This window comes from Phocoena phocoena, chromosome 1, assembly GCF_963924675.1.
Source record: "Phocoena phocoena chromosome 1, mPhoPho1.1, whole genome shotgun sequence".
Lineage (NCBI taxonomy): Eukaryota > Metazoa > Chordata > Mammalia > Artiodactyla > Phocoenidae > Phocoena > Phocoena phocoena.
This window is the reverse complement of record NC_089219.1, coordinates 152,171,600-152,197,322: the sequence shown is the minus strand read 5'-3', so window position 1 is coordinate 152,197,322 and position 25,723 is coordinate 152,171,600. Positions and strand designations below refer to the sequence as shown.

At 42.3% G+C, this 25,723-nt stretch overlaps 1 protein-coding gene across 2 annotated transcripts in view; it reads right to left on the bottom strand.

The window, feature by feature from the left end:
* Positions 1-22,824, bottom strand: part of DSTYK (dual serine/threonine and tyrosine protein kinase) — a 52,747-nt gene extending 29,923 nt beyond the window's left edge. For both annotated transcript variants that reach the window (XM_065878677.1, XM_065878686.1), the window contains exon 1: positions 22,560-22,824. In XM_065878677.1, the coding sequence (XP_065734749.1) occupies positions 22,560-22,824 (265 nt within the window). The remainder of the gene's footprint in view (positions 1-22,559) is intronic.
* Positions 22,825-25,723: the final 2,899 nt, after the last annotated feature.

Sequence of the window (25,723 nt, the reverse complement as noted above, 5' to 3'; positions counted from 1 at the left end):
GAGTACAGAGAGAAGAGTGAGGAGGGGTAGGGAGAGACTTCCAGGGAGATCCCATTAGGATGTCAGGCTCCTAGAAAAGAAATTTCTAGGAAGCTCTTGGCTGAAGGAGGTACCAGGAAAACATCCCAGTCAGAAAAGGTTCCTCAAATATCAAACAGGATTCCCCTCTCTGGCTCATTCCCAGAACAGTTGTTTCTATCCAGAAAGGTGGCAGTGACCTGATCTACCCTCCCCTCTCATTTTTCAACCAGTGGAGGGACAGCCTAAGGAGTTTACAAGGACTCAAGTACAAGATCATTAAATTGACAAAGCCAGAAAAGACTACACTAACTGGGATGTGAATCCAAGAACCGAATATGTCAAAATGAAAACCTTCCTTGTGACACAAGACCTAATACTTGAACATACAAAGGCCCTTTAAAATGACTCTACCACATGCAGTTTTAGCTTATTTTCCTCACTTATAACATATTTTATAACTAAATGTATCAGCCAGTCTTTAAGTACGCATGTATTGAAATAAAATGTTATTCAGGTGTGTATAAGCTCTAGAATCTTTTCTGGTTCATTTCACTGATGGCTGGTGACAGCATCCCAGCTGCCAAGTCATCTGTTTTCTTAAAACATTGGGTGCTCAATTAAGATCAATATCTCCTAATCAAATCACATTCTTTCAGTTTATGGAGGATGAGACCCTGAATAAGACAAAGGGAAAGAACTACCTGTTAGGATAAAATCCAGGCAAATCTAGGAAGAGATGTGATCCATCTCAGAAATATCCTTTCAGGACACCATACTCATCTAAACAGATCAAATAATACTCAAGAGAAAACAAGGGACTTCCCTGATGGCACAGTGATTAAGAATCTGCCTGCCAATGCAGGTGACACGAGTTCGAGCCCTGGTCTGGGAAGATCCCACATGCCTCAGAGCAACTAACCCCGTGCGCCACAACTACTGAGCCTGTGCTCTAGAGCCCGCGAGCCACAACTACTGAGCCTGCGTGCCACAACTACTGAAGCCCACGTGCGTAGAGCCCATGCTCCGCAACAAGAGAAGCCACCACAATGAGAAGCCCGTGCGCCACAATGAAGAGTAGCCCCCGCTAACTGCAGCTAGAGAAAGCCCACATGCAGCAACGAAGACCCAATGCAGCCAAAAATAAATAAATGAAAATAAAAAATAAATTAAATTTTTTTTTAAAAAAGAGAGAAAACAAAAGTCTTCCTAAAGTATGAGAACATCTATTTGGGAAAAAGAACCAGAAATTAGTTGACTAGAACTCTCATATTCTGAACTCGATCACTCCCCAGCTTGTTCAGTGCCAGTGCCTGCCCAAGTCTAAGATTCAGGCAACTTTGTGTTTGTCCAGAAAGGCACAGACACACAGTTCTTAGGCTGTTAGAAGTCCAATCTCCGAGCCAAATACATACATCTTAATTGAAATTTCGGGTGGCACCAAGTGAAACAGTATTTGCTTTAGTCACTTAACCATGAGCTATTCATTTCGTTTATGTAATTGAAGCAAGAGAGACCTGATTCATTTAAGAGGTTGTCCTACTTCAGACTCTACCTATCCTGCTTCAAACTCAGTATTTCAAATCCTCAAATCTTTTTCTCTCCCACAAATGGCACCACCAAAAGATTTAAGGAAGTTGGCTTTCACCCAGCCCCCTTTATGAATTTCATTAAGCCCTTCCTTTCACATCGGCCTGTAAGTACATCACCTGGCCAGCACATGTAAACCAGTAATACGAGACACTGAAACAGGAAATCTGTTCTCCTGGGACAGAGATGAGAAAGCAAAGTGTTAACTGAGTGCCCAATTCTGTGCAAGGTATTTACTAAGCTCGAGAGTAAAACACCAGACCACTGGTCTAATTTTTGACCCACTGATACAATCTAAAAGCAAGGGGACACAGCCAATTGCTGTGCTACCACTTAGCAAGTAGTGAGTCCTGAGTCCCTTCATATCTTATTGACAACTAAACAACACTTACCACAGTTGTCAGGGAGGAAAAACAATTTTCCTCTACCCTTTTAGTTTCCTCTGGCTGGGTCTAAGAATTAAATTGACATGAGACAGATTACCAGGAGAAAATGAAATTTCATTAGGTACACATGGGGAATCCGAACATGCGATTCCAAAGACGGGTTAAATGAGATACATATGTCATCCTGGACTAAGGAGAGGGGGTAGGGGGCTCAGTCTTCAAAGGGAAACAAGGCAATCCACAGTAAGAATGAAGAGTAAATGTTTGGTAAAATGTTTGCTGGGTCATCCAGAAACAATGGGACATAGAGAGGACTTTGACCAAACAGGCCTTGCTAGGTTCCTCCCCTGACTACTACACCTGGTTCATATTACACTGTAGCTAGCCCTGGTGATAGCTCTCTTTCTAGGATAGACCCTCTATCTAAATTCTTTTAGGCAGTTAAGGCACAGGAGATAAAAGCTCTTCCTGAGCCTTTTGTTTCTTTAAAACAACGAAGCCTAAAGTAATCTTCATACCACAGAGACACATTTTGAGATGGCAAATTTTGCTCCCCTTATACAGACTATTCTAGTTGTATGTTTATAATTACCAAAAGCAGGAAGAACCATCATATTTCCCTCTGTATCTTCAACACCCAACACAATGACTAAAAAATAGTTAGTGCTTTGTTATACGCTTTCTTGCTTTGTGTAAGAATCCATTTACCATGGAGAATTGTCTACAGAAAGCCAGAAGTGGTTCTACTAAGTACTCAGAAAAGTCCAGTAGCATGATGAACAGTCCGGTACCATGAATAGCATAGGAGCAACTGTCATTCCTAAAAACCTCCTTCATCTCAACATGGAGAGTAGAGGTGGACAACAGAATAGTACCTCCCCATTCACCTGCAGACCACAGTCCCAGCCTGAGCAGTGAGAAGTCCAGTTAGATTCACTCTTATCTACCCTTCCTGTTCTTTCTCTTTTCCCAGTCTTCCTCAGATCTCAGACGGGTGTCCAAACTCCTATAACAAAAGTTATAAAAATAAGTCTAAATAAAAACCATAATAAAAATAAGCTTAAATGAGTTTTGTGACTGGTGCTGCTGGGAGAGCAGGTAACTGAGAACAAAAACCAACTAACCATTTTTCAGGACCAGAGGGAGAGATCTTAACACCTCTGAGACCTCAGGGTCAACTATAGGAAAGCCAGTAAACCATGCTGCGTTGGCCAAAACCACAGCGGACATACCCCATTACTCATCTGGTCCAAATTATCACACCCCCATCTCTGTAGTGACAAAAATAGTCACTTATAAATAAACCCGCTAGAGTCTAACAACCATAGGCCAGTGCAATGGGAGAGGGGGCTGACAGCGAAACCAGTTCTAATTTTCGTTTCCACGCACTCTGCTAGCGTTCTGCATGCAACCCACTGGACTGAGAAAAGGTCTTCAAAATGGATATCGCCATCTGTTTTTCAAAACGTCATTATCCAAGGCTTTTGCTTCTCCCACCAATCTTTAGCTTTTTCATTGCTTTTCAATGTGTCTACAAGATTTGAACAAGAGCATGGAGAGAAATGAAGCTGAAACGAGATCGTTTCACTCCTTGCTACTCTCGGCAAATGCGTTGGTGAGGGAGGAGGGCAGCGAGGGAGTGGGCAGAGCACCAGCCGAGGGCAGACGCTCTGATCCCGGGCTTCACCACTTACTGGCAATCTACTTGCTTCTCTCAGCCTTGGATTTCTCATCGGTGAACTAAGGGACTTGGATTAGATCATCTTTAACACCCCTTCCAGTTCTGAAATTCCAGGATTCCATCAGGTTTTAACTGTTGAAAGAAAAATAACTGAGGGGGATGGGCAGTTGGTCTGATTGTTTTTATTTTAAACTGTACGTGAATTTAATTACTCGAGCTCTCCCTGGACTACTATAAGGGCAGATCAAAAGCTGACTGAATTAGCCAGGGGCTCTGAGGACCTACCAGGCAGTTTTAGCAGTTTTCTTAAGAAGAGATTAAAAACTGTAGACTGAAGGTAGGAGGGAGGAAGAAAATCTGTTTCAGATTTGAGCAGCTGCCTCACGGACAGTTAAAGGACTTTCGAGTTAATCAGGTTTTCTTTTGTAATTAATATAACAGCATCTGCATATGGGGCTGCCGGAAGGTAACAGCACGGCCTCTCGGCTGGAGCGCTTTAACCCTGCCAACTCTGGCTGCAGGAGAATTCAGATTGTCTTCAATGCAAGCCAAGACTTCTTTTTTTCTTGACGATTCTTAAAAACAGGTTATCTTGATTTGGGTTACTTCTAAACAAACGTTTCAAACTACAAGGAGGAGAGCAGCTAAAGCAGCAACGCATTTTATCTGTTTTAGATAATGAAGGGGAACGAAATATATCATCCCAAAATATGCCTCTTTGACATATTATTTTGAACAGGTTATTTTTACGAAACAGCAGACACAGGTGAAGCTCTGGAAACTGAGAAGTCACCCTTTCGTAAGAGACATATTTAAAAGAGAAATCTCCATTTGTAAGGGGGTCTTCCTCCAGTACCAGGAAGAGGAGGGCTCAAAATCTCTAGAAACTCTTATCAATGCAGAAAGCAACCACTTAAAACTGCATAACCACCTTACCCTTCTTTACTGTGCTTTTCCTGATAAACGCCCATAAATGACTCCCCCCACCTCACCCCACCCCAGTAGTGTTTTATCTTTAGCTGGAAATCGTATTTAAGGTAGTGGCTTGGGCCATTTTGGAGTCACGCTGTTTTTCCAGGGTATCTCCCACGTGTACAGGAGGCACACATGTTATTAAATTTCTGGTTGTTTCTCTCCCATTAATCTTTTTATAACGGGTGTCTCAGCCAAGAACCTAGAAGGGTAAAGGGAAAATTATTTTTCCTCACCCACAATAATATTTACTGAGCCCGTTCTAAGTACATCACTTTATTTGCCCCATTTCATTTAATGCTCACAATTCTACCAGACATAAACTATTATTATCCCCATTTGTAGATGAGGAAGCAGTAGCTTAAAAGGCAAAACAGAACAAAAAAGAAGCCATGTTTCTCCATTTCGCTAAGCAGATAAAAAGTGGAACACAGGGCAGAGCAGGAACTGTTCTTAAGTCTCAGGGGGCCAGGTGAATACTTAATGGTAAACAATGTCCCTGAAGGGTGGCAGAATATGCCATCCCCCCAGAATGCCACTTTGGCATAAGGATTATTTTGAGCTAAAGGCACTCGACAAACAGCAGGTATAAGAAGGGCACTCTGACCTCCCCTTTATCTTCCTGAAAGCAAGATAAAACCCCCATTGGGAAGATGTCCTCCCTATAACAGAAGGAAAGCAAACTTCGTTATCACCAGAGACTGGGAGTCGAGATCAAGAAAAATCTGTACAAATAAGCCTTGTTAAACTAGCCAGTACCTTCCTAGTTACTTTCCCACCGTTAACTTCCCTAGCTCAAGCCCCTCTGTCTTGTCACGCTTTCATAATTTACTTCTTTGTCCACTTCAACTCTGTTTCTTTGGGTCTTCATTCTTTTGTGAGGACTCCCACGTACATGTAAAATTTAACAAAGTGCTTATGCTTTTCTCCTGTTTATCTGTCTTATGTCAGTTTAATTCTTAGGCCCAGCTGGAGATAATAAGAAGACAGAGGAGAAATTCTTCCTCCTCCACCCGCCCTACCACACTTTCTCCCAATGTGGGGACAAACACAACTCAGTAGTTGTAGGACCCCAATTTAAAGCAGACTGACAGAGTCCTTACAAAAACTGCCCAAGACGATGAGGCCTGGGAGAAAAAAACAGCATTACCACTAGCGGGTGAACACTTTTAAAAAATGTTATTGTTATTCTACCCAACAGCTCTAGAGTCCCTTTTCTAAAAGAAACAGTAGGTACTTTTCAGAGAAACTTTTAATGTTCCCCTCATCAGTTAGTCTGTATTACCCTTTGGGTTGAGGTTAAGATTATTCTAAAGAGGAAGAATTGGCAGGAAGTAATGTTAATGACTTTTAATTTATTTATTGAATTCTTGAATTTTATTTTTTTATACAGTAGGTTCTTATTAGTCATCAATTTTATACACATCAGTGTATACATGTCAATCCCAATCGCCCAATTCATCCCACCCCCACCCCCACCCCCGCCGCTTTCCCCCCTTGGTGCCCATTCTTTTGTTCTCTACATCTGTCTCTCAATTTCTGCCCTGCAAATCGATTCATCTGTACCATTTTCCTAGGTTCCACATATATGGATTAATATACGATATTTGTTTTTCTCTTTCTGACTTACTTCACTCTGTATGACAGTCTCTAGATCCATCCACGTCTCTACAAATGACCCAATTTCATTCCTTTTTATGGCTGAGTAATATTCCATTTTATATATGTACCACAACTTCTTTATCCATTCGTCTGTCGATGGGCATTTAGATTGCTTCCATGACCTGGCTATTGTAAATAGTGCTGCAATGAACATCGGGGTGCATGTGTCTTTCTGAATTATGGTTTTCTCTGGGTATATGCCCAGAAGCAGGATTGCTGGATCATATGGTAATCCTGTTTTTCGTTTTTTAAGGGACCTCCATACTGTTCTCCATAGTGGCTGTATCAATTTACAATCCCACTAACAGTTCAGGAGGGTTTCCTTTTCTCCATGCCCTCTCCAGCATTTTTTGTTTGTAGATTTTCTGATGATGCCCATTCTAACTGGTGTGAGGTGACACCTCATTGTAGTTTTGATTTGCATTTCTCTAATAATTAGTGATGTTGAGCAGCTTTTCATTTGCTTCTTGGCCACCTGTATGTCTTCTTTGGAGAAATGTCTATTAGGGTTTTCTGCCTATTTTTGGATTGTGTTGTTTGTTTTTTTAATATTGAGCTGCAAGAGCTGTTTATATACCTCAGGGATTAATCCTTTGTCCATTGATTCATTTGCAAATATTTTCTCCCATTCTGAAGGCTGTCTTTTCATCTTGTTTATGGTTTCCTTTGCTGTGCAAAAGCTTTTACGTTTCATTAGGTCCCATTTGCTTATTTTTGTTTTTATTTCCATTAACCTAGGAGGTGGATCAAAAAAGATCTTGCGTGATTTATGTCAAAGAGTGTTCTTCCTATATTTTCCTCTAAGAGTTTTATAGTGTCCAGTCTTACATTTAGGTCTCCAATCCATTTTGAGTTTACTTTTGTGTATGGTGTTAGGCAGTGTTCTAATTTCATTCTTTTACATGTAGCTGTCCAGTTTTCACAGCACCACTTATTGAAGAGACTGTCTTTTCTCCATTGTATATCCTTGCCTCCTTTGCATTGACTAGTTGACCATAGGTGCATGGGTTTATCTCTGGGCTTTCTATCTTGTTCCATTGATCTATGTTTCTGTTTTTGTGCCAGTACCATATTGTCTTGATTACTGTAGCTTTGTAGTATAGTCTGAAGTCAGGGAGCCTGATTCCTCCAGCTCCGTTTTTTTCCCTCAAGACTGCTTTGGCTATTCGGGGTCTTTTGTGTCACCATACAAATGTTGAGATTTTCTGTTCTAGTTCTGTAAAAAATGCCATTGGTAATTTGATAGGGATTGCATTCAATCTGTAGATTGCTTTGGATAGTATAGTCATTTTCACAATGTTAATTCTTCCAATCCAAGAACATGGTATACCTCTCCATCTGTTGGTATCATCTTTAATTTCTTTCATCAGTGTCTTATAGTTTTCTGCATACAGGTCTTTTGTCTCCCTAGGTGGGTTTATTCCTAGGTATTTTATTCTTTTTGTTGCAATGGTAAATGGGAGTGTTTCCTTTATTTCTCTTTCAGATTTTACATCATTAGTGTATAGGAATGCATTAATTTTGTATCCTGCAACTTTACCAAATTCATTGATTAGCTCTAGTAGTTTTCTGTTGGCATCTTAAGGATTCTCTATGTATATTATCATGTCATCTGCAAACAGTGACAGTTTTACTTCTTCTTTTCCAATTTGTATTCCTTTTATTTCTTTTTCTTCTCTGATTGCCTTGGCTAGGACTTCCAAAACTATGTTGAATAATAGTCGTGAGAGTGGACATCCTTGTCTTGTTCCTGATCTTAGAGGAAATGCTTTTAGTTTTTCACCATTGAGACTGATGTTTCCTGTGGATTTGTCATATATGGCCTTTATTATGTTGAGGTAGGTTCCCTCTGTGCCCACTTTCTGGAGAGTTTTTATCATAAATGGGTGTTGAATTTTGTCAAAAGCTTTTTCTGCATCTATTGAGATGATCATATGGTTTTTATTCTTCAATTTGTTAATATGCTGTATCACATTGATTGATTTGCGTATATTGAAGAATGCTTGCATCCCTGGGATAAATCCCACTTGATCATGGTATATGATCCTTTTAATGTGTTCTTGGATTCTGTTTGCTAGTATTTAATTGAGCATTTTTGCATCTATATTCATCAGTGATATTGGTCTGTAACTTTCTTTTTTTGTAGTATCTTTGTCTGGTTTTGGTATCAGGTTGATGGTGGCCTCATAGTATGAGTTTGGGAGGGTTCCTTCCTCTGCAGTTTTTTGGAAGAGTTTGAGAAGGATGGGTTTTAGCTCTTCTCTAAATGTTTGACAGAATTCACCTGTGAAGCCATCTGGTCCTGGACTTTTGTTTGCTGGAAGGTTCTTAATCACAGTTTCGATTTCATTACTTGTGATTGGTCTGTTCATATTTTCTATTTCTCCTGGTTCAGTTTTGGAAGGTTATACCTTTCTAAGAATTTGTCCATTTCTTCCAGGTTGTCCATTTTACTGGCATAGAGTTGCCTGTAGTAGTATCTTAGGATGCTTTGTATTTCTGCGGTGTCCGTGTAACTTCTCCTTTTTCATTTCTAATTTTATTGATTTGAGTCCTCTCCCTCTTTTTCTTGATGAGTCTGGCTAACGGTTTATCAATTTTGTTTATCTTCTCAAAGAACCAGCTTTCAGTTTTACTGATCTTTGCTATTGTTTTCTTTGTTTCTATTTCATTTATTTCTGCTCTGATCTTTATGATTTCTTTCCTTCTGCTAACTTTGGGTTTTGTTTGTTCTTCTTTCTCTAGTTCCTTTAGGTTTAAGGTTAGATTGTTTATTTGAGATGTTTCTTGAGGTAGGCTTGTATAGCTATAAACTTCCCTCTTAGAACTGCTTTTGCTGCATCCCATAGGTTTTGGATCATCGTGTTTTCATTGTCATTTGTCTCTAGGTATTTTTCGATTGCCTCTTTGATTTCTTCAGTGATCTCTTGGTTATTTAGTAATGTATTGTTTGGCCTCCATGTGTTTGTGTTTTTTATGGTTTTTTCCCTGTAATTCATTTCTAATCTCATAACGTTGTGGTCAGAAAACATGCTTGATATGATTCCAATTTTCTTAAATTTTGAGTCTTGATTTGTGACCCAAGATGTGATCTATCCTGGAGAATATTCCATGAGCACGTGAGAAGAAAGTGTAATCTGCTGTATTTGGATGGAATGTCCTATAAATACCAATTAAATCTATCTGGTCTATCATGTCATTTAAAGCTTGTGTTTCCTTATTAATTTTGTTTGGATGATCTGTCCATTGGTGTGAGGTGTTAAAGTCCCTCACTATTATTGTGTTACTGTCGATTTCCTCCTTTATAGCTGTTAGCGGTTGCCTTATGTATTGAGGTGCTCCTACGTTGGGTGCATATATAATTGTTATATCTTCTTCTTGGATTGATCCTTTGATCATTAGGTAGTGTCCTTCCTTGTCTCTTGTAACATTCTTAATTTTAAAGTCTATTTTATCTGGTATGAGTATTGCTACTCCAGCTTTCTTTTGATTTCCATTTGCATGGAGTATCTTTTTCCATCCCCTCACTTTCAGTCTGTACGTGTCCCTAGGTCTGAAGTGGGTCTCTTGTAGACAGCATATAGGTGGATCTTTTTTTTGTATCCATTCAGCAAGCCTGTGTCTTTTGGTTGGAGCATTTAATCCATTCACGTTTAAGGTAATTATCGATATGTATGTTCCTATTACCATTTTCTGAATTATTTTGGGTTTGTTTTTGTAGGTCCTTTTCTTCTCTTGTGTTTCCCACTTAGAGAAGTTCCCTTAGCATTTGCTGTAGAGCTGGTTTGGTGGTGCTGAATTCTCTTAGCTTTTGCTTGTCTGTAAAGCTTTTGATTTCTCCATTGAATCTGAATGAGATCCTTGCCGGGTAGAGTAATCTTGGTTGTAGGTTCTTCCCTTTCATCACTTTAAGTAAATCATGCCACTCCCTTCTGGCTTGTAGAGTTTCTGCTGAGAAATAAGCTGTTAACCTTATGGGAGTTCCCTTGTAAGTTGTCGTTTTTCCCTTGCTGCTTTCAATAATTTTTCTTTGTCTTTAATTTTTGCCAGTTTGATTACTACGCGTCTTGGCGTGTTTCTAACTTGGGTTTATCCTGTATGGGACTCTCTATGCTTCCTGCACTTGGGTGGCTATTTCCTTCCCCATGTTAGGGAAGTTTTCGACTATAATCTCTTCAAATATTTTCTCTGGTCCTTTCTCTCTCTCTTCTCCTTCTGGGACCCCTATAATGCGAATGGTGTTGTGTTTAATGTTGTCCCACAGGTCTCTTAGGCTGTCTTCATTTCTTTTCATTCTTTATTCTGTTCCGCAGCAGTGAATTCCACCATTCTGTCTTCCAGGTCACTTATCCGTTCTTCTGCCTCAGTTATTCTGCTATTGATTCCTTCTAGTGTAGTTTTCATTTCAGTTATTGTATTGTTCATCTCTGTTTGTTTGTTCTTTAATTCTTCTCGGTCTTTGTTTTTGTTTTTGTTTTGCGGTATGCAGGCCTCTCACCACTGTGGCCTCTCCTGTTGTGGAGCACAGACTCCGGATGCGCAGGCTCAGCGGCCATGGCTCACGGGCCCAGCTGCTACGCGGCATGTGGGATCCTCCCACACCGGGGCACGAACCCGTGTCCCCTGCATTGGCGGGCAGATTCTCAACCACTGTGCCACCAGGGAAGCCCTCTCGGTCTTTGTTAAACATTTCTTGCATCTTCTCGATCTTTGCCTCCATTCTTTTTCTGAGGTCCTGAATCATCTTCACTATCATTATTCTGAATTCTTTTTTTGAAAGGCTGCCTATCTCCACTTCAGTTGTTTTTCTGGGGTTTTATCTTGTTCCTTCATCTGGTACATAGCCCTCTGCCTTTTCATCTTGTCTGTCTTTCTGTGAATGTGGTTTTAGTTCCACAGGCTGCAAGACTGTAGTTCTTCTTGCTTCTGCTGTCTGCCCTCTGGTGGATGAGGCTATCTAAAAGGCTTGTGCAAGTTTCCTGATGGGAGGGACTGGTGGTGGGTAGAGCTGGCTGTTGCTCTGGTGGGCAGAGCTCAGTAAAACTTTAATCCACTTGACTGCTGATGGGTGGGGCTGGGCTCCCTTCCGGTTAGTTCTTTGGCCTGAGGCAACCCAACACTGGAGCCTACCTGGGCTCTTTGGTGGGGCTAATGGCAGACTCTGGGAGGGCTCACGGCAAGGAGTACTTCCCAGAACTTCTGCTGCCAGTGTCCTTGTCCTCACGGTGAGACAGAGCCACCCCCCGCCTCTGCAGGAGACCCTCCAACACTAGCCGGTAGCTCTGGTTCAGTCTCCCCTGGGGTCACTGCTCCTTCCCCTGGGTCCTGATGCGCACACTACTTTGTGTGTGCCCCCCAAGAGTGGAGTCTCTGTTTCCCCCAGTCCTGTCGAAGTCCTGCAGTCAAATCCCAGCAGCCTTCAAAGTCTGGTTCTCTAGGAATTCCTCCTCCTGTTGGCAGACCCCCAGGTTCGGAAACCTGACGTGGGGCTCAGAACCTTCACTCCAGTGGGTGGACTTCTGTGGTATAAGTGTTCTCCAGTTTGTGAGTCACCCACCCAGCAGTTATGGGATTTGATTTTATTGTGACTGCGCCCCTCCTACCATCTCACTGTGGCTTCTCCTTTGTCTCTGGATGTGGGGTATCTTTTTTGGTGAGTTCCCGTGTCTTCCTGTCAATGATTGTTCAGCAATTAGTTGTGATTCTGGTGCTCTCGCAAGAGGGCGTGAGAGCACGTCCTTCTACTCCGCCATCTTGAACCAATCTCTCGTTAATGACCTTTTGATGTCTCTAGTGACCCATTAGGTTAGATACGTTGCTTAAATTGTTTTTGGAGTAATGGATTTATATCATCACACTCTCCTTCTTGCCTGTTTTCCATCCCAGTCAATAATATGAGTGAAAGCCGGGTAAGGTATAGTCCGTGGCCAAGGAGGGAAGGCACTATATGGAATAAGTGAAGTGGAACTCTATCTTTGCCTTATCCTATTCTTGAAACTCATAAGGTTGATGGGGCTTCAGAGTCAATTCAGGTCTCAACAGAGTTACTACTGCAATACTTGTTCCTGATACCCAAGGATTTCCCTCCTTCGGTAAAATTTTTTACCTCACCTTTAACACTGAACTTGAAGTCCTCTCTGAAAGTGAGTTAAATACAAAGGATTTTATATAAGTCACTGAAGTAATCAGTGACACAAATATGCATTTCCACAAATAAGTAGTGATGTTTTATTTGTTATTAACTACATGTGCCAAGAGTACAGAACAAATCCTAAATTGAGAAATGAACGTTATACAGTCTTTCTACTACAATCAATTCTACTACAAGCTTCAAAGTATTGAGCTACAAAAACCCCAGGAGCTGAGAGAGAAATAATTCTGCCAAGAAGCATTTATTTATCATTCCCAAACAAGCTCTCTGACCTTCAGCTAAATTTAAAGGATTCTGAATTTTAGAAGGGGCATCCCCATTTAAGGAAAACATATGCTTAGGGAGTCTGGGTTTCAGAATCTTCAGGACCAAATAATACAAGGTATTTTGGTTGAAGGGGATGGTTTTTGGAGATTAGAGATGGAAATGTACTCAAGCAGCTAAAGCTCTTGTTGGAAGCTGAAAGTCAATCTGGCAGAAATGTCACTCAAGTTATCCTACCTGGTGGTCATGTTAAGATCTTGAACAGCTTTTGGAAAGCAGACTGTACTGGTACCTGGGAAGGGGGACATAACCTCCCCCCACCCTTTCCCCTGCCCATACCACCCCCCCCCCCAGGGCTTATATGTCCTAGGAGCCATGTGACATGAAGAGACCATACTCAGCAGCCTGCTGACAAGTTCCCTTCTGGGAGAAACTGCTCCTGAGGCTGGTCGAGCTGCAGAGGGAATAGAAAGGCAGCTGGCAGCTGAAGCTGTAATTTACGGGATGCAGAGATGGAAGCGGTTCTTCGAGGAAGCCAACCCCATGCTTCACTCAGGGCTTAGTTTCCATCATTTGGAAGGCAGCTTCTTTCAGCTAGTTACATTAAGAATGATCCAATGGTGGGAATGTGTTAAAAATGACACAGGAACCACCTCAAAGGGGGGCTTACTCACCGGACTGGGGACAATTTAAGCATAAAATTTTTTTAAAATGATAATAAGAAATTATAATCCATTGAAAAAATTCAGAAGTCCCACACTGATATAAATAAATAATAAACAAACAATGGAAAAGGAATGCTCTAACTTTGCAAATACCAACTAAGAAATATAGAAGAAATAGTGGATAGAAAAACCACCACTGAGGCAGGTGGGCGCTGTCAATGGATGCTAGGTCTAGTGGAGGGAGGCATTTTCAGGAACAAGATCATCCGTGAAACCTTAGAACACCTTCCCACAAAAGACTAATCAATTGCAAAAGGAAAAAGTGTGACTTTAAGGTGGCGAAATCTAAAGGACACCAACATGACCAGAGATCAAGCTTAACATCTCCAAGGGTGGGTGGGCCGACAACATGTACCCCTGATGTGACTGCACATCACGTCATTTCTGTGCCTAGTCCTGCTGAGAGCTCACGACCTGAGTCTAGTCATGAGGAAGCAGCTAGATCCAGGCTGAGGGTCATCCCATAGAATGTAAAGCCTGCTCTTTAAACCTGCCAAAGATATAAATGCCAGGGAAAGGCCGAGAGACTGTCCACATTCAGGGAGTCTGAAGACACATGATAACTAAATGCAACATGTGCTCCTGGACAGGATCCTGGATCAAAAGAAAAAGACACAACTGGGACAGTTGGCAAAACTTAAATGGGGTCCGTGGGCTGGATGGTAATACTGACTCAATGTTGATTTCCTGATTTGGGAAGTTGCATGCTGATAGCATGTCCTTGTTTGGGAGAAATGCACACTGAAGTGTTTAGAAGAGATAAGACAACCTATCTAGAGCTCACTTTCACAAGGCTCCAAAAAATATATACATATATTATAATAGAAAGAGAGAGATTAGGTGATGGGGCAAATGCAATAAAATCTTAACAACTGGAGAACCTGCGTGGAGTGGGAACTCTTTGTACTGTTCTGGTGACATTTACATAAATTTGAAATTATTTCAAAATAATTTTTAAAATATTGGCTAAAAAGATAACCAGCAAAATGTATCCAGGTCTGGATCTCAGAGAAAAGAGATAAAGAGACAGAATTTTATTCATCAAAAAAACCGGGCTTCCCTGGTGGCACAGTGGTTGAGAGTCCGCCTGCTGATGCAGGGGACACGGGTTCGTGCCCCGGTCCGGGAGGATCCCACATGCCGCAGAGCGGCTGGGCCCGTGAGCCATGGCTGCTGAGTCTATGCGTCCGGAGCCTGTGCTCCGCAACGGGAGAGGCCACAACAGTGAGAGGCCCGCGTACCGTAAAAAAAACAAAAAAAACCCCAAAAAAACCCAGCAGGTAAAAAATACATCATATACAGTAATAATACAATTTAAACAATAAGTTTCTTCACTGTCCCCACTTCTGCCCTGCACATTACCTTCTTTCTCCTCAATCTTCCTGTGATCATTTTCTGATGCCAGTTCTGAGTCTGGGGAGTCCAAGGCACTCATCTAAACAAGTAGTTCAGGATCAGATTTAGAACCCAAGTCCTCAAGACTAAGCAGTATAGACAAACACCCACTCCAGGACAGGTCACTTTGATGAAAGTTACCTATAACCATCCAGTTCATTGAACAAGAAGCCACCAGAAGAAGCTTGACCTTGCACTGCCTGCAGCGGCCTCCTGATGACTCAGCGGCAGGGAACACACCTCCACCTCTTCTGCAGCTCAGGCCTCTTTATCACATGCCAACTAACTACTTTTATCCTCGACTAACCAACCACGTTTCCAAGTTGCAACAGCAGAACTTCTCCACTTCTCTCCATGGAATATGAGCCAGCAGAGCAGGCCAATTGTTCAATCAGGAGAAACTGAGATAGGTTTCCCCAGGGGGCTTCTTATATGCCAAAAGAATAAGAATGGCTTCTCCTACTAGCTGTTTTCCCCCAAGTGCTCCATTCCTTTTTGCCCCTACATATCTCCATAATATTAAAAGTTAAGGCTACAGAATATTGCACAGAATATCCCTAAAAAGTAAGCTCCATATTGGTTCAGTCACTGTCCCTCTAATTTGAATAAAAACAGAGCTTTTATTCAAATGAGTCTTGTTATCCAGTTGCTTTTATGATGCGGCCTTACTTAATCTTTAGTCTGGAAAGCTTGGCTTAACCAAGAAAATCCTGGGAAATATAATTCTCTCCCATTATATAAACTAGAAAGGGTAAAATCTGTCTGGCATAAATAACACACTGAAGTCTTAATCTGATGAAGCTAAAATTAGACCTTTTTTTATATCTGAGTAAAATAAAAGTGATAAAAGCATTTTTTAAAAAAGAAGTATGAGGGTTTTTTTTTTAAATAGTCAAGGGCTTTTATGAATACATAAGCTATTACTATTCTTTGGGATAGTTTTGATGTCTTATTAAACAAGTGAAAAGCAAAACAATCCTCAAGTTCTACTTCCCATCTTCCTGCCCAGAGAACACCACCCCAGGGAATGGAAGCACATTATAAAGCCCAACTCCAAAGACTTGCGGTCAAAAGGTTCCCGCAGCCACATGGCACCCCACAGGCTGGGGACACGTCCAAACCACTCACACTGCACACTGCCTACTAAATACGACAGAAGAAGGCACCGCATGTGATGGGCAATTCAACCAGGGTCCCACAGGGGATTCTGATGAGTCCCCATACTCTGACCAACTTTCCTTCAGAGAGTTTTGGTTTGGACTTTGGAGGAATACTATCTATAAGGAGACTTTCTCAGAGAGGCTGATTTATAGCTTTAAGCAAGGGGGCACATAACCACTGCTACATCTGTTCTCCTCTGTTAAAGTGTCAAGTTCCAGGATCCCCAAGATTACCAGACTCCCCATTTGGCAAAGAATGGAATCAATTTTCAAGCATGGGGTGGCCTATACTTAGACTGAAAATCCTACAGGGGACTCCAGTCAGACCTCTGAGAGTCATGAAAGAAAAGCTGCATCTTTCACAGGGACTCTATACTCTTGTTATGAATGACACCATTCAGATTCCCTGGACCACGCAGGAAGCAAAACCCACTATCCCTAGAGGTGAACTATTTTTCTACAAAAAGTAAGGAGCAAATTCACCTTAGGTCTTAAAACAGTTAGGGAAAAAACCGCATCCACCCACACTCCTCACACGCTTCATATTGGCATCCCTGTGAGTAAGCTCTGATGAAGATAAAAGATACTCTAGCAACAACCTTCATGAATGCATTCTGCTTTTGAACCATGCAAACAAGACAATTCTAGTTATTCCATCCCAGAGACAGACTGGGGCTAGTTTTCCTGTACTGTCAGAAAGTTAGTAAAGCATCTCAACTACTGTTTTTATCAATGCCATTTAATCTTAGAATTTCTCATATGCCTTATCCTCCTGTCCTCAAAGACTAATGGTTAAGCAGGAAACCAAAGTGTAGGAAATCCTCTAGAGGGAACATGATGAAACACTAATCCTTCTTTCTTTCATTCTAACATTCTAACATCTAACATCTAACAACATTCTAACGTGTTAGAGTTCTAACAATTCTAACATCAGCTTAGAATTTAAAATATCAGTTAGTTGGACAATGTTTCACCATTGTGTGTCCTGTACCCAATACAAAGTTAGGCATTAATAAAGATTTGTTGAGTGAATGAATATTTACTTCCCATATCATGGTGAAGCTCCGGTATTGCATGCAACTCATTCTTTGGGACATGAAAATCATTCTTTGGGATACTGGCAGCTCCAGCCTAATTAGTCATCTATCAAATGCTTATCATTGTTCTGTTTTAGGGGCCCAGAGAGGAAAATCTTGGCAAAGATACAAAATCCCATATCTTTCATGGGGGAAAAATTGCCCTTCTGGAGTGGAAAAAAACATCATTCCAATATCTACCAGATATGTAAACGATCTAACAGATACTTGCCTGTTACGTACAAAGCACTATGGTAGGCACTGCAGGGGATACAAAGATGAGTAAAACACTCTTTACCCTTAGGAGTTCACGATCTAGTAAGCGAGATAAGACGAATCTATCCATAGCTATCACATGAATAAATAAATAAAAACATGACCTGTATGTCCAGAGCCTATAGGAATTGAGCAATAGGTTTAAGGTGAAATTCATATTTCCCTTTACTTCAGTAACATATTTTTTGAGGTTTTAGTTTCAAAAGATTGCTTTTGAGAAGTCCATTTATTGCAGGAAGATTCTTTGTTGACTTAACATAGTGAGACAGAGAAGCATGGAGAAATAAATGCTGATGCTTGGAAAGTGGACAGAGCATAACAAAATCTAAAGACCAGATGGATTTTTATTTAAATCCATGCTTTCTTTAAATGCTACTTGCAAAGCTGAAGAACTAACCATATTGAAATCAGTAATGCCTTTTAAGACTAAACTAAACATATTGTAAATGATAATAATCTTAAAGGTAATAATGTCTTTTCTTTCAAGAGCAGGCAGAATTATCCAAGCCTTTTTAGTAGTGCGCTGCCCCGTGCCATGGGAAACAGATTATCCTAGCAAAGGAAGATTAGGAAGGGGAAAGGAAAGGGACTGGAAATTGGTATAAAAGGCTTGAGTAGGTAGTGTCACATTATACTCGCTCAATCAGAAAAAATCTCCCACTGAAGTAGATTATGGTTCCATGTCAAGGTATGGAGCCTGGGTTATGACTCACTTGTAACGTAATCTCTCCATTGCCAGGGTGCATTTTCTATTCCCATGGCCAGATCAGGAAAGAACAAGGGAGGAGTCACAGAAGCAGAACGGGACTGGGAGCTTAAGAGACCTGGGCCTCAATCTGGCATCAGCTCAAAACTGTTCTGTTCCTCATTCCATTCATCACTCCTCTTATTCTCCCCCCGACCCCCCTGTTCCAGCCTCCTAATCTAATGTTCACCAAGTACATACACACACACATTCAAATGTCACGTATGTTTAGAACTAACTATATGCCTGTGCTAAGTGCTTTAATGTATATTATCTCTAAATATCACAACTTTGTGAGGTGACACTATCACTCCCATTCTATTTATTTATTTAGATATAATTCACATATCATAAAACTCACACTTCTAAACCACACAATGTAGTGGTTTCTAGCATATTCACAAAGTTGTACAACCATGACCACTGTCTAATTCTAGAACATTTTTATTCCCCAGGAAGAAATCCCATACCCATTAGCAGTTAGTCCTCATTTTCCTCTCCCCCCATCCCCTGGCAATCACTAATCTACTTTCTGTCTTTATGAATTTGCCTGTTCTGGACATTTCAAATAGATGCACTCATATAATATGTGGCATTCTGTATCACTCCCATTTTACGTATGAAGAAACCAAGACTCCAATAGGTTAAGTAACTTGCCCCAAGCCCCACGGCTGATAAAAGGCTGCACTAGAAGAGGGACTCAGGTCTGACTCAAGTGCTCGTGCTTGCTTTTGACTACTTTTCTTTCCCCACTTGTTACACGAGAAAACAATGGTGGTTGAAACTTTTGACTACTATATGCTGCTTCCATACAGGAAGAAAGTTGAGAGAAAGTGAAAGTTTTAGATATAATTGGGGAAATGGGGTTTTGTTCATCTAAGGTAATACAAGTAACAAATAAGAATCACAGTTATAGCACCATCTCTGCTAAGCTTCTGTTGAAATGCTGAGGCAGCTCTTCTAAACAGATCATGGCAAATTACTAGAAAGCACACCCATCCCAGTCTCTGGCTGTTTTACCCCACAACCAACTTCCCTCCACCCCTCAGCCCCATGAAGATGGCAACTATAAGAAACCAGGCTGTAAAGAAAATCCTCTCCCCCAACTTTAAGACCAATGTTTAAATTTACTTTTTTTGTTTGTTTGTTTGTTTGTGGTATGCGGGCCTCTCACTGTCGTGGCCTCTCCCTTTGCGGAGCACAGGCTCCGACGCACAGGCTCAGCGGCCATGGCTCACGGGCCCAGCCGCTCCGCGGCACGTGGGATCCTCCCGGACCGGGGCACGAACCCGCATGCCCTGCATCGGCAGGCGGACTCTCAACCACTGCGCCACCAGGGGAGCCCTGTATTTACTTTTTAACCCCATTACCAGGGGCTCAAATGTTTATTGACTAGTAATAGCTAATACTTACACAGCACCTTACCAGGCACTGTTCTAACTCCCAACAACCCTAGAGGCAACTACTATGATTATAATCCTCATTTCCAGATGAGAAAACCGTGGCACAGCACCGTTGTGATCTGCCCAAGGTCACTCAGTTAGTAAGGAGCGGAACCAGGAAGAAAGGAATGTGGCACAGATTAAAGCATTCCAACTAAATACATTTAAGTCATTCCAATTTCTTAAAATTGAGAGGTTTATGATACACTGCAACAGCTTGGAACTCTACTAGATCATAGAACAAGAAAAATACTTCTCCCTCTGCTACTCTGTAGTACTCCACTCTGCCTGTCTTCAGAAGTGGTCAAAGCCTTTATCTCATTACTTCTGAACCCTCTGACAGAGGAAAATCAACAGATAGACGGGCTCTCATTCCCTATAGTTAAGTGAAAAGAAGGCCAATGCTTTGGAAAGAAAAGGAGGAACTGAATCAAGGCGGTTTCACTTATAATTCAGTTTTCCCTGTACAGGCCGAGCTACTCTCATTTTAGATTCCACCTACTTTTTAACTTCTAAAACATCATGTACATTATATACTCACTACACTGCCCTCAGTGAATTCAAAACTGTGAAAATTAAGAAGGAAGCATTATTTGGGGGGTCGTTCCCATCTCTTTTGTGGTTAAAAGTGAAATAATAAAAATTTACAGTAAATCCATGATCTTCAATTGCTCAAATACCATACTACATCCAACCTAGAAGACACTTCCATTCTGAAACGATAATTAAAACCTTCAAAAGAGGTTTTAAGAATTGAGTGTTCCTTCGCTTAACATTTCAAGTTCCTATTAATCAGAAACCAACATTCACAGAAGAAAGTTGAGACAGTCTCTGAATGAACTTGACCTTCTAAAGATAGTCTGTAAAGGGAGAGAACAAGAGCTAGTTGTCTTTTTTTTGAGCTAGTTGTCTTTTAAGGAATGGTTTCTACTTTCTAACACAATCACCTAAACAGCTGGGAAAATGGCATCCCTATAATATACATAGTAAGTGCCACCTCACTAATTTCTCCTGATGTTCCTTTTCACCTCCAAAAATTAAACTGTCCACACTAAAGGAATGGTAGCATTTCATGGAACAAAATCAAATGGCTCCCAGTCCTGTCATCTGTACCCTCTCCTGGTTTTTATTTCAGATGGACAGACTCCAGAGGGTGAAGAGAGTTAAATACGAAAAGATTAGTTCATGATGCAGTCAACTAGAAAAGCCAATGAGGCAAAATACAAAGGTGCATTTGTATTTCTTAAGTTGGCTTTTAAAGAATAAAAACAAGAGCCAGCCAAGGTGCCTTGAAAACCTCCATCTCTCTGAGGTGAATCTACTGTCTGATTTTTTATCAGTAGTAATTCTAAAATAGTTGTTAAAAAATTACAGCAACAGAGGGCTTTTTAAGATAAGCTATAAGAAAAACTTGTAAGCAGCAGGGAAAGCCGCTGGAAAAGCATTGCTGAGGGAGAGGGTGAAAGTACACGTTCTGGGGCTCATCCCTGAAAACATCTGCCCTTCTCACCAATTGTTTTTGATAGCCTCACAGAAATTAGTCCCCTCTATGGGCCCACTTTAAGAATAACAAATCTAAAAAAAAAAAAAAAAAAAAGAATAACAAATCTCTGGGCAGAAGATGGCAAAACCACAACTTCAGAAAAGCTGGTCATCCCCCCTCGTCCCACTTATCCCATGAGGTAAAATAAAAGCTTTTTTATTTACATCCAGGCCAACTAAGTGGAATATCACCAATCAGAATCTTATTTTTATCACCATTTCTGGAGTCTCAGACAAATTTAGGATATTAAACATGCAACTTTGGAAATACAGGGCCCAACACACAAACTCTGAAGAGTTTAAGAATTCACTGTATTCTACGCCTCATGTTCAAATTTGCTGTCAGCATCTAAATTAGTGTTTCTGAAAGTGTGCTTGCTGGCCCACTTGCGTCAGAATCCCTACCCATGGCTTGCGTTTAGATTCTTAGGACCCACCCACTAGACATAATCAATCTGTGGCATAGAGCCTGAGATATTTTCAACATTAATCTTAATACACACTTTAGTTAGAGAATCACTCAATGAAACCCACTGACTGCTATACTGTCCCAAGGTATCTGTCTGCATGGGATGCCAGTCCCTTCTTCCATCCAACCTGTTATTTCCTAATTAGACCAAGTAGTTATCAAACCCTCCAGTTCCCCACCAACAGCAGTTTAAGAGGAAGCAAGAAATTAGGAAAGGTCAAAAACGCTGCACGATTTTAAATGCTTTAGGGCCTCTGACACATCCCAGAGAGAATCAAGTCAAGTTCCAGGACCAAAAAACGACCCTTTCCCTGTCTAACTTCTTCACCCTAAACACAATCCGCATCTCTGGCAATTCCCTGGCACCCATCAGACATCCTTTCCGTTAGCGACCCCAGCCCCACTCCCCAGTACATTCCTTTCACAGAGTTGCCAAATGATTGATGCAAGCGTATTTCACATACATAGTCAAACACACAGACGCGCGCGCACACACGCACACACGCACACACACACACACACACACAACGGACACACAAAATCCACTACAATTCCCTGGCCTCCTAGGGCTCCCTGCCTACCGCCCGTCCTCCATCCCTCCATTCCACCATCCCTAACTGGGACTCTGACCACAACTGCTCATCCCCGAACTCAGAGCAACTTTCCTCACTCTGAGGCTTAACCTCCGCCCTCTCAAACTGGGGCCCTCCGCGCTCCCGCCCGTGCACAGCCCGGTCCCCTGGATCCTGCTCCTGGCACTCCTGCCTTCGGGCGCCCCTTGCCCTCTGGTCCCCGCGGCCGAGTCCCTGGAGCCCCTCCCCTCCCCCACCCCGAGAGATGCCCTCCCACGGCATCTCGGATCCGGCCAGCCCAGGCCCGGGGGCCCCGCCACGCGGCCCTTCTTCCACTTTCCGCCTCTTCCCGGGGTTGTTTGCAGGGGCAGGGGTGTGGCCCACCCTCAGTTTGCCTCTCCAGCCCTGTCTTCCTCACGGCTACCCTCCTTACCCGCCTGCAGCCCGATCTCGGCGACATCGCCGGCCGGGCCGCGCTCAGCCCCGCCGCCTTCCGTGGGGGAGGAGGGACAGCTGTGGTTGTGGGAGCCCTTGATGTCGCGGAAGAACTTCTGCGTTTCGCGCAGGTTCTGCCTCAGCCGTCCCAGGTAGCGGCGGTAGCGGCCAAAGCCCCGGCACAGCTCGCGGATCATTCCGCCGCCTCCCGGGCCGGGACCCGAGACCGGCTCGCTCCCCCACGGCACCCCGTCGCCCTCCATCGCGTCAGCCTGCTCTGCCTTCGCGGCTTGGTGCCCGGCCCTCTGGTCCGGCTCCCCTCCTCCCGCCCCGCAGTGCTTAGGGCAGGAGGAATCCGCCTCCTGACGCCCCCGCCTGCAGTCGGCCGGGTTCCCAACCTCCGTCACCGCCGTTGAAAACAAACCAAACCGCAGTGCGTTGCGAACGGAACCTTTATCTCCACTATCCAGAGGAATGAGGGAACGATCACCGGAGCACCCCGTCACTGCGGGGTCTCCTGGGACTTGTAGTCTGGGCCGGGGCCGAGCTCCAAAACCTGGAGACTGTAGATGCGACCGACCGCCCTTTGGTATACATCTCCCCCGTTCTCGCACAGAGCTCACACGCTCTTCCCGACTTAAAAACATGTTCCTGCCCCCTACAGAAGTGTCCCTGAGGAGAGAGAGCACCTGCAGAACCCGGACTCCTGCAGAAGTAGGGGTGCCTTACTGAAATCAGAGGGAAAGATTTTAATAGCAAAGAAAAGTAAGGAAACAAGACTGAGGCTAGTACTATCTCCATGGCTACCCTAAATGACTCTCACTTTCCAATACAGTAGATACTGGGGAAGCGGCTGAAAATACCACGGAAATAGGGAAACCCCTCATGTCTGCATTGCATTCTCCTTTTCAGACTTTCCTTCTCCAGGTGTGGAAGGGGGGTTGTAGAAGGGTCGTTAAAGAGCTGTAAGCTGAAGTTTAGTTGGTTTCTTGAAGTAGAGAGACCGAGCTGGGTAAGGGGAAGTTGAGGTTAGTAGCCTTCCAAACCAGTTCTGATTATCTTAATTTGGCTTCTGCTAATATGGAAGACTTCTAGTGACATGGACTGTGACGGAGCCTGGGACACAATTAGGAATAAAACAAAACTTGACAACCACTTCTTTTTCACTTCCTGCTTTCTTTCTCCTCTTCTCCAGGCACAGAGCCCTCCTGTCTTTCTTGCTGTGGAAAGACCCCATCTTCTACCCGGGCCAGATGTCTTGTCCCACAGGCTGGATAGTGTAGTCCCCCAACAGAATTTAAGAGGAGACTTGAGTTTGAGTCTGAACTTCTCCAATGCCTTGCCTTGAGACCTGTGAAGTAAGGGTTTGGGCTAGTTGATCTTTATGCCCTCTAAAATTTTGTGAGTTTTGCTTCAAAATGTTTGCTTTAGTCTTCCAACCTCTCATTCCTTGAGTGCAAGTGCTCTTAGCTAATTGATGTTGTGATAATTGGGTTAATTCCATGTAAAATGGGAAGGTTTTACCTATCCAGGGGCTTTTAGTATTGTATAAAAAGGGGTCACTGGCTCACATGAATCTCTACTTGGTAAATGCATGTGAAGTCTGCCCCTAAGGAGGAACTTCAAATTCCTTCTCGTGTTCTCCTTCCCTTTTACTTGCTCACGTATTCTCCATTTGTCATTCTTTATCTTTGAAGACCCCTTCAAAGACCATGGCAACCCCTAAAAGGCTCAGTGAAACAAATGAAAATACAAAATGAAAAGTTTAATGCAAGATGGTTTATACTACTTTTTAGAAGAAGTGGTGTAACAAAGCAATGTGTGATGATTTGCCACACACAGTAATTTCTAGCAAAGGAGATCAGATGAGAGAGTAGTTGAGCTGGAGTTGTCCATAAAAGGAATTGGGAATTAACATCTTGAAGAAGGGGTGAAACATGGCTAGGTGGAAGTAATCAGGGAGAGCATTCTATAAGGTAAAGTTCATGGGGCTCATCCTTTTAAAAACTATTCATTAGTTCTTTATTTCTAAAGTAAGTACAGTAAGTCCCCTACATACCAACGAGTTCCGTTCTGAGAGCACGTTCGTAAGTCCAATTTGTTTGCAAGTCCAACAAAGTTAGCCTAGGTACCCAACTAACACAATCGGCTACATAGTACTGCACTGTAATAGGTTTATAGTACTTTTCACACAAATAATACATAAAAAACAAACAAACAAAAGATAAAACATGTTTAATCTTCCAGTCCAGTACCTTGAAAAGTACAGTAGTCCAGTTCAATAGCTGGCATCCAGGGGCTGGCATCGAGTGAACAGGCAAGAATTATTGACTGGAGGAGGGAGAGGAGGTGGGAGGTGGGAGATGGTAGAGCCGAAAGATCATCAGCCATAAGAGACGGAGGGCAAGCTGCAATGTCACTCACGCCTGACATTGATGGAATGTCACATTCGCATCTTTGAAAGTTCGCAACTTGAAGGTTCGTATGTAGGGGACTTACCGTAATATAGGACTATGGTATAAAATTCAAATGGTGCAAAAGGTATGCAAGGGAAAACTAAGTCTTCCTATTACTCCCTGTCTCCCAGCCACTTAGTTCCCCTCCCAGGAGGTAACTACTGTTGCAGATGTATACACTATATAAATATATTTTTTAAAACACAAATATAGCATACTATACTTACCCTATTCTGCCCTTACAGACTCTTCCACAGCAGAACGTAAAGATCTGCCTCATCCTTTTTGACTGTATATTATACTACCATATGGATTGGGATGTTTTAATTAATAGGTCCTCTGTTGATGGACCGTTAGGTTTTGTGCAGTCTTCTGGTATTATGAACAATGCTGCAGTAACTAACCTTTTACATACATAATTTTTAATATGTGTATGTCTCATCTCCATTTTTGATATGCTGGGGAAAGTGATCAATTTTTTCCTGCTGTTTAAAACTTTAAAGGGTGTGAATGACGGTGAACTCTTCCTAAATTACAATCACCTACAAGTAAAAATACATGTTTTATTCCAATATCTAATTCTAAGGACAAATGTGGGAGAATAAGGGTTTGAATTACGAGAGAGGATTTAAGTAGTTAGTGTAGGAAAGTGTTTCCTGCAAGCGATGATGTTAAACACTTAAACACACAGAACTACTTTTGTTCC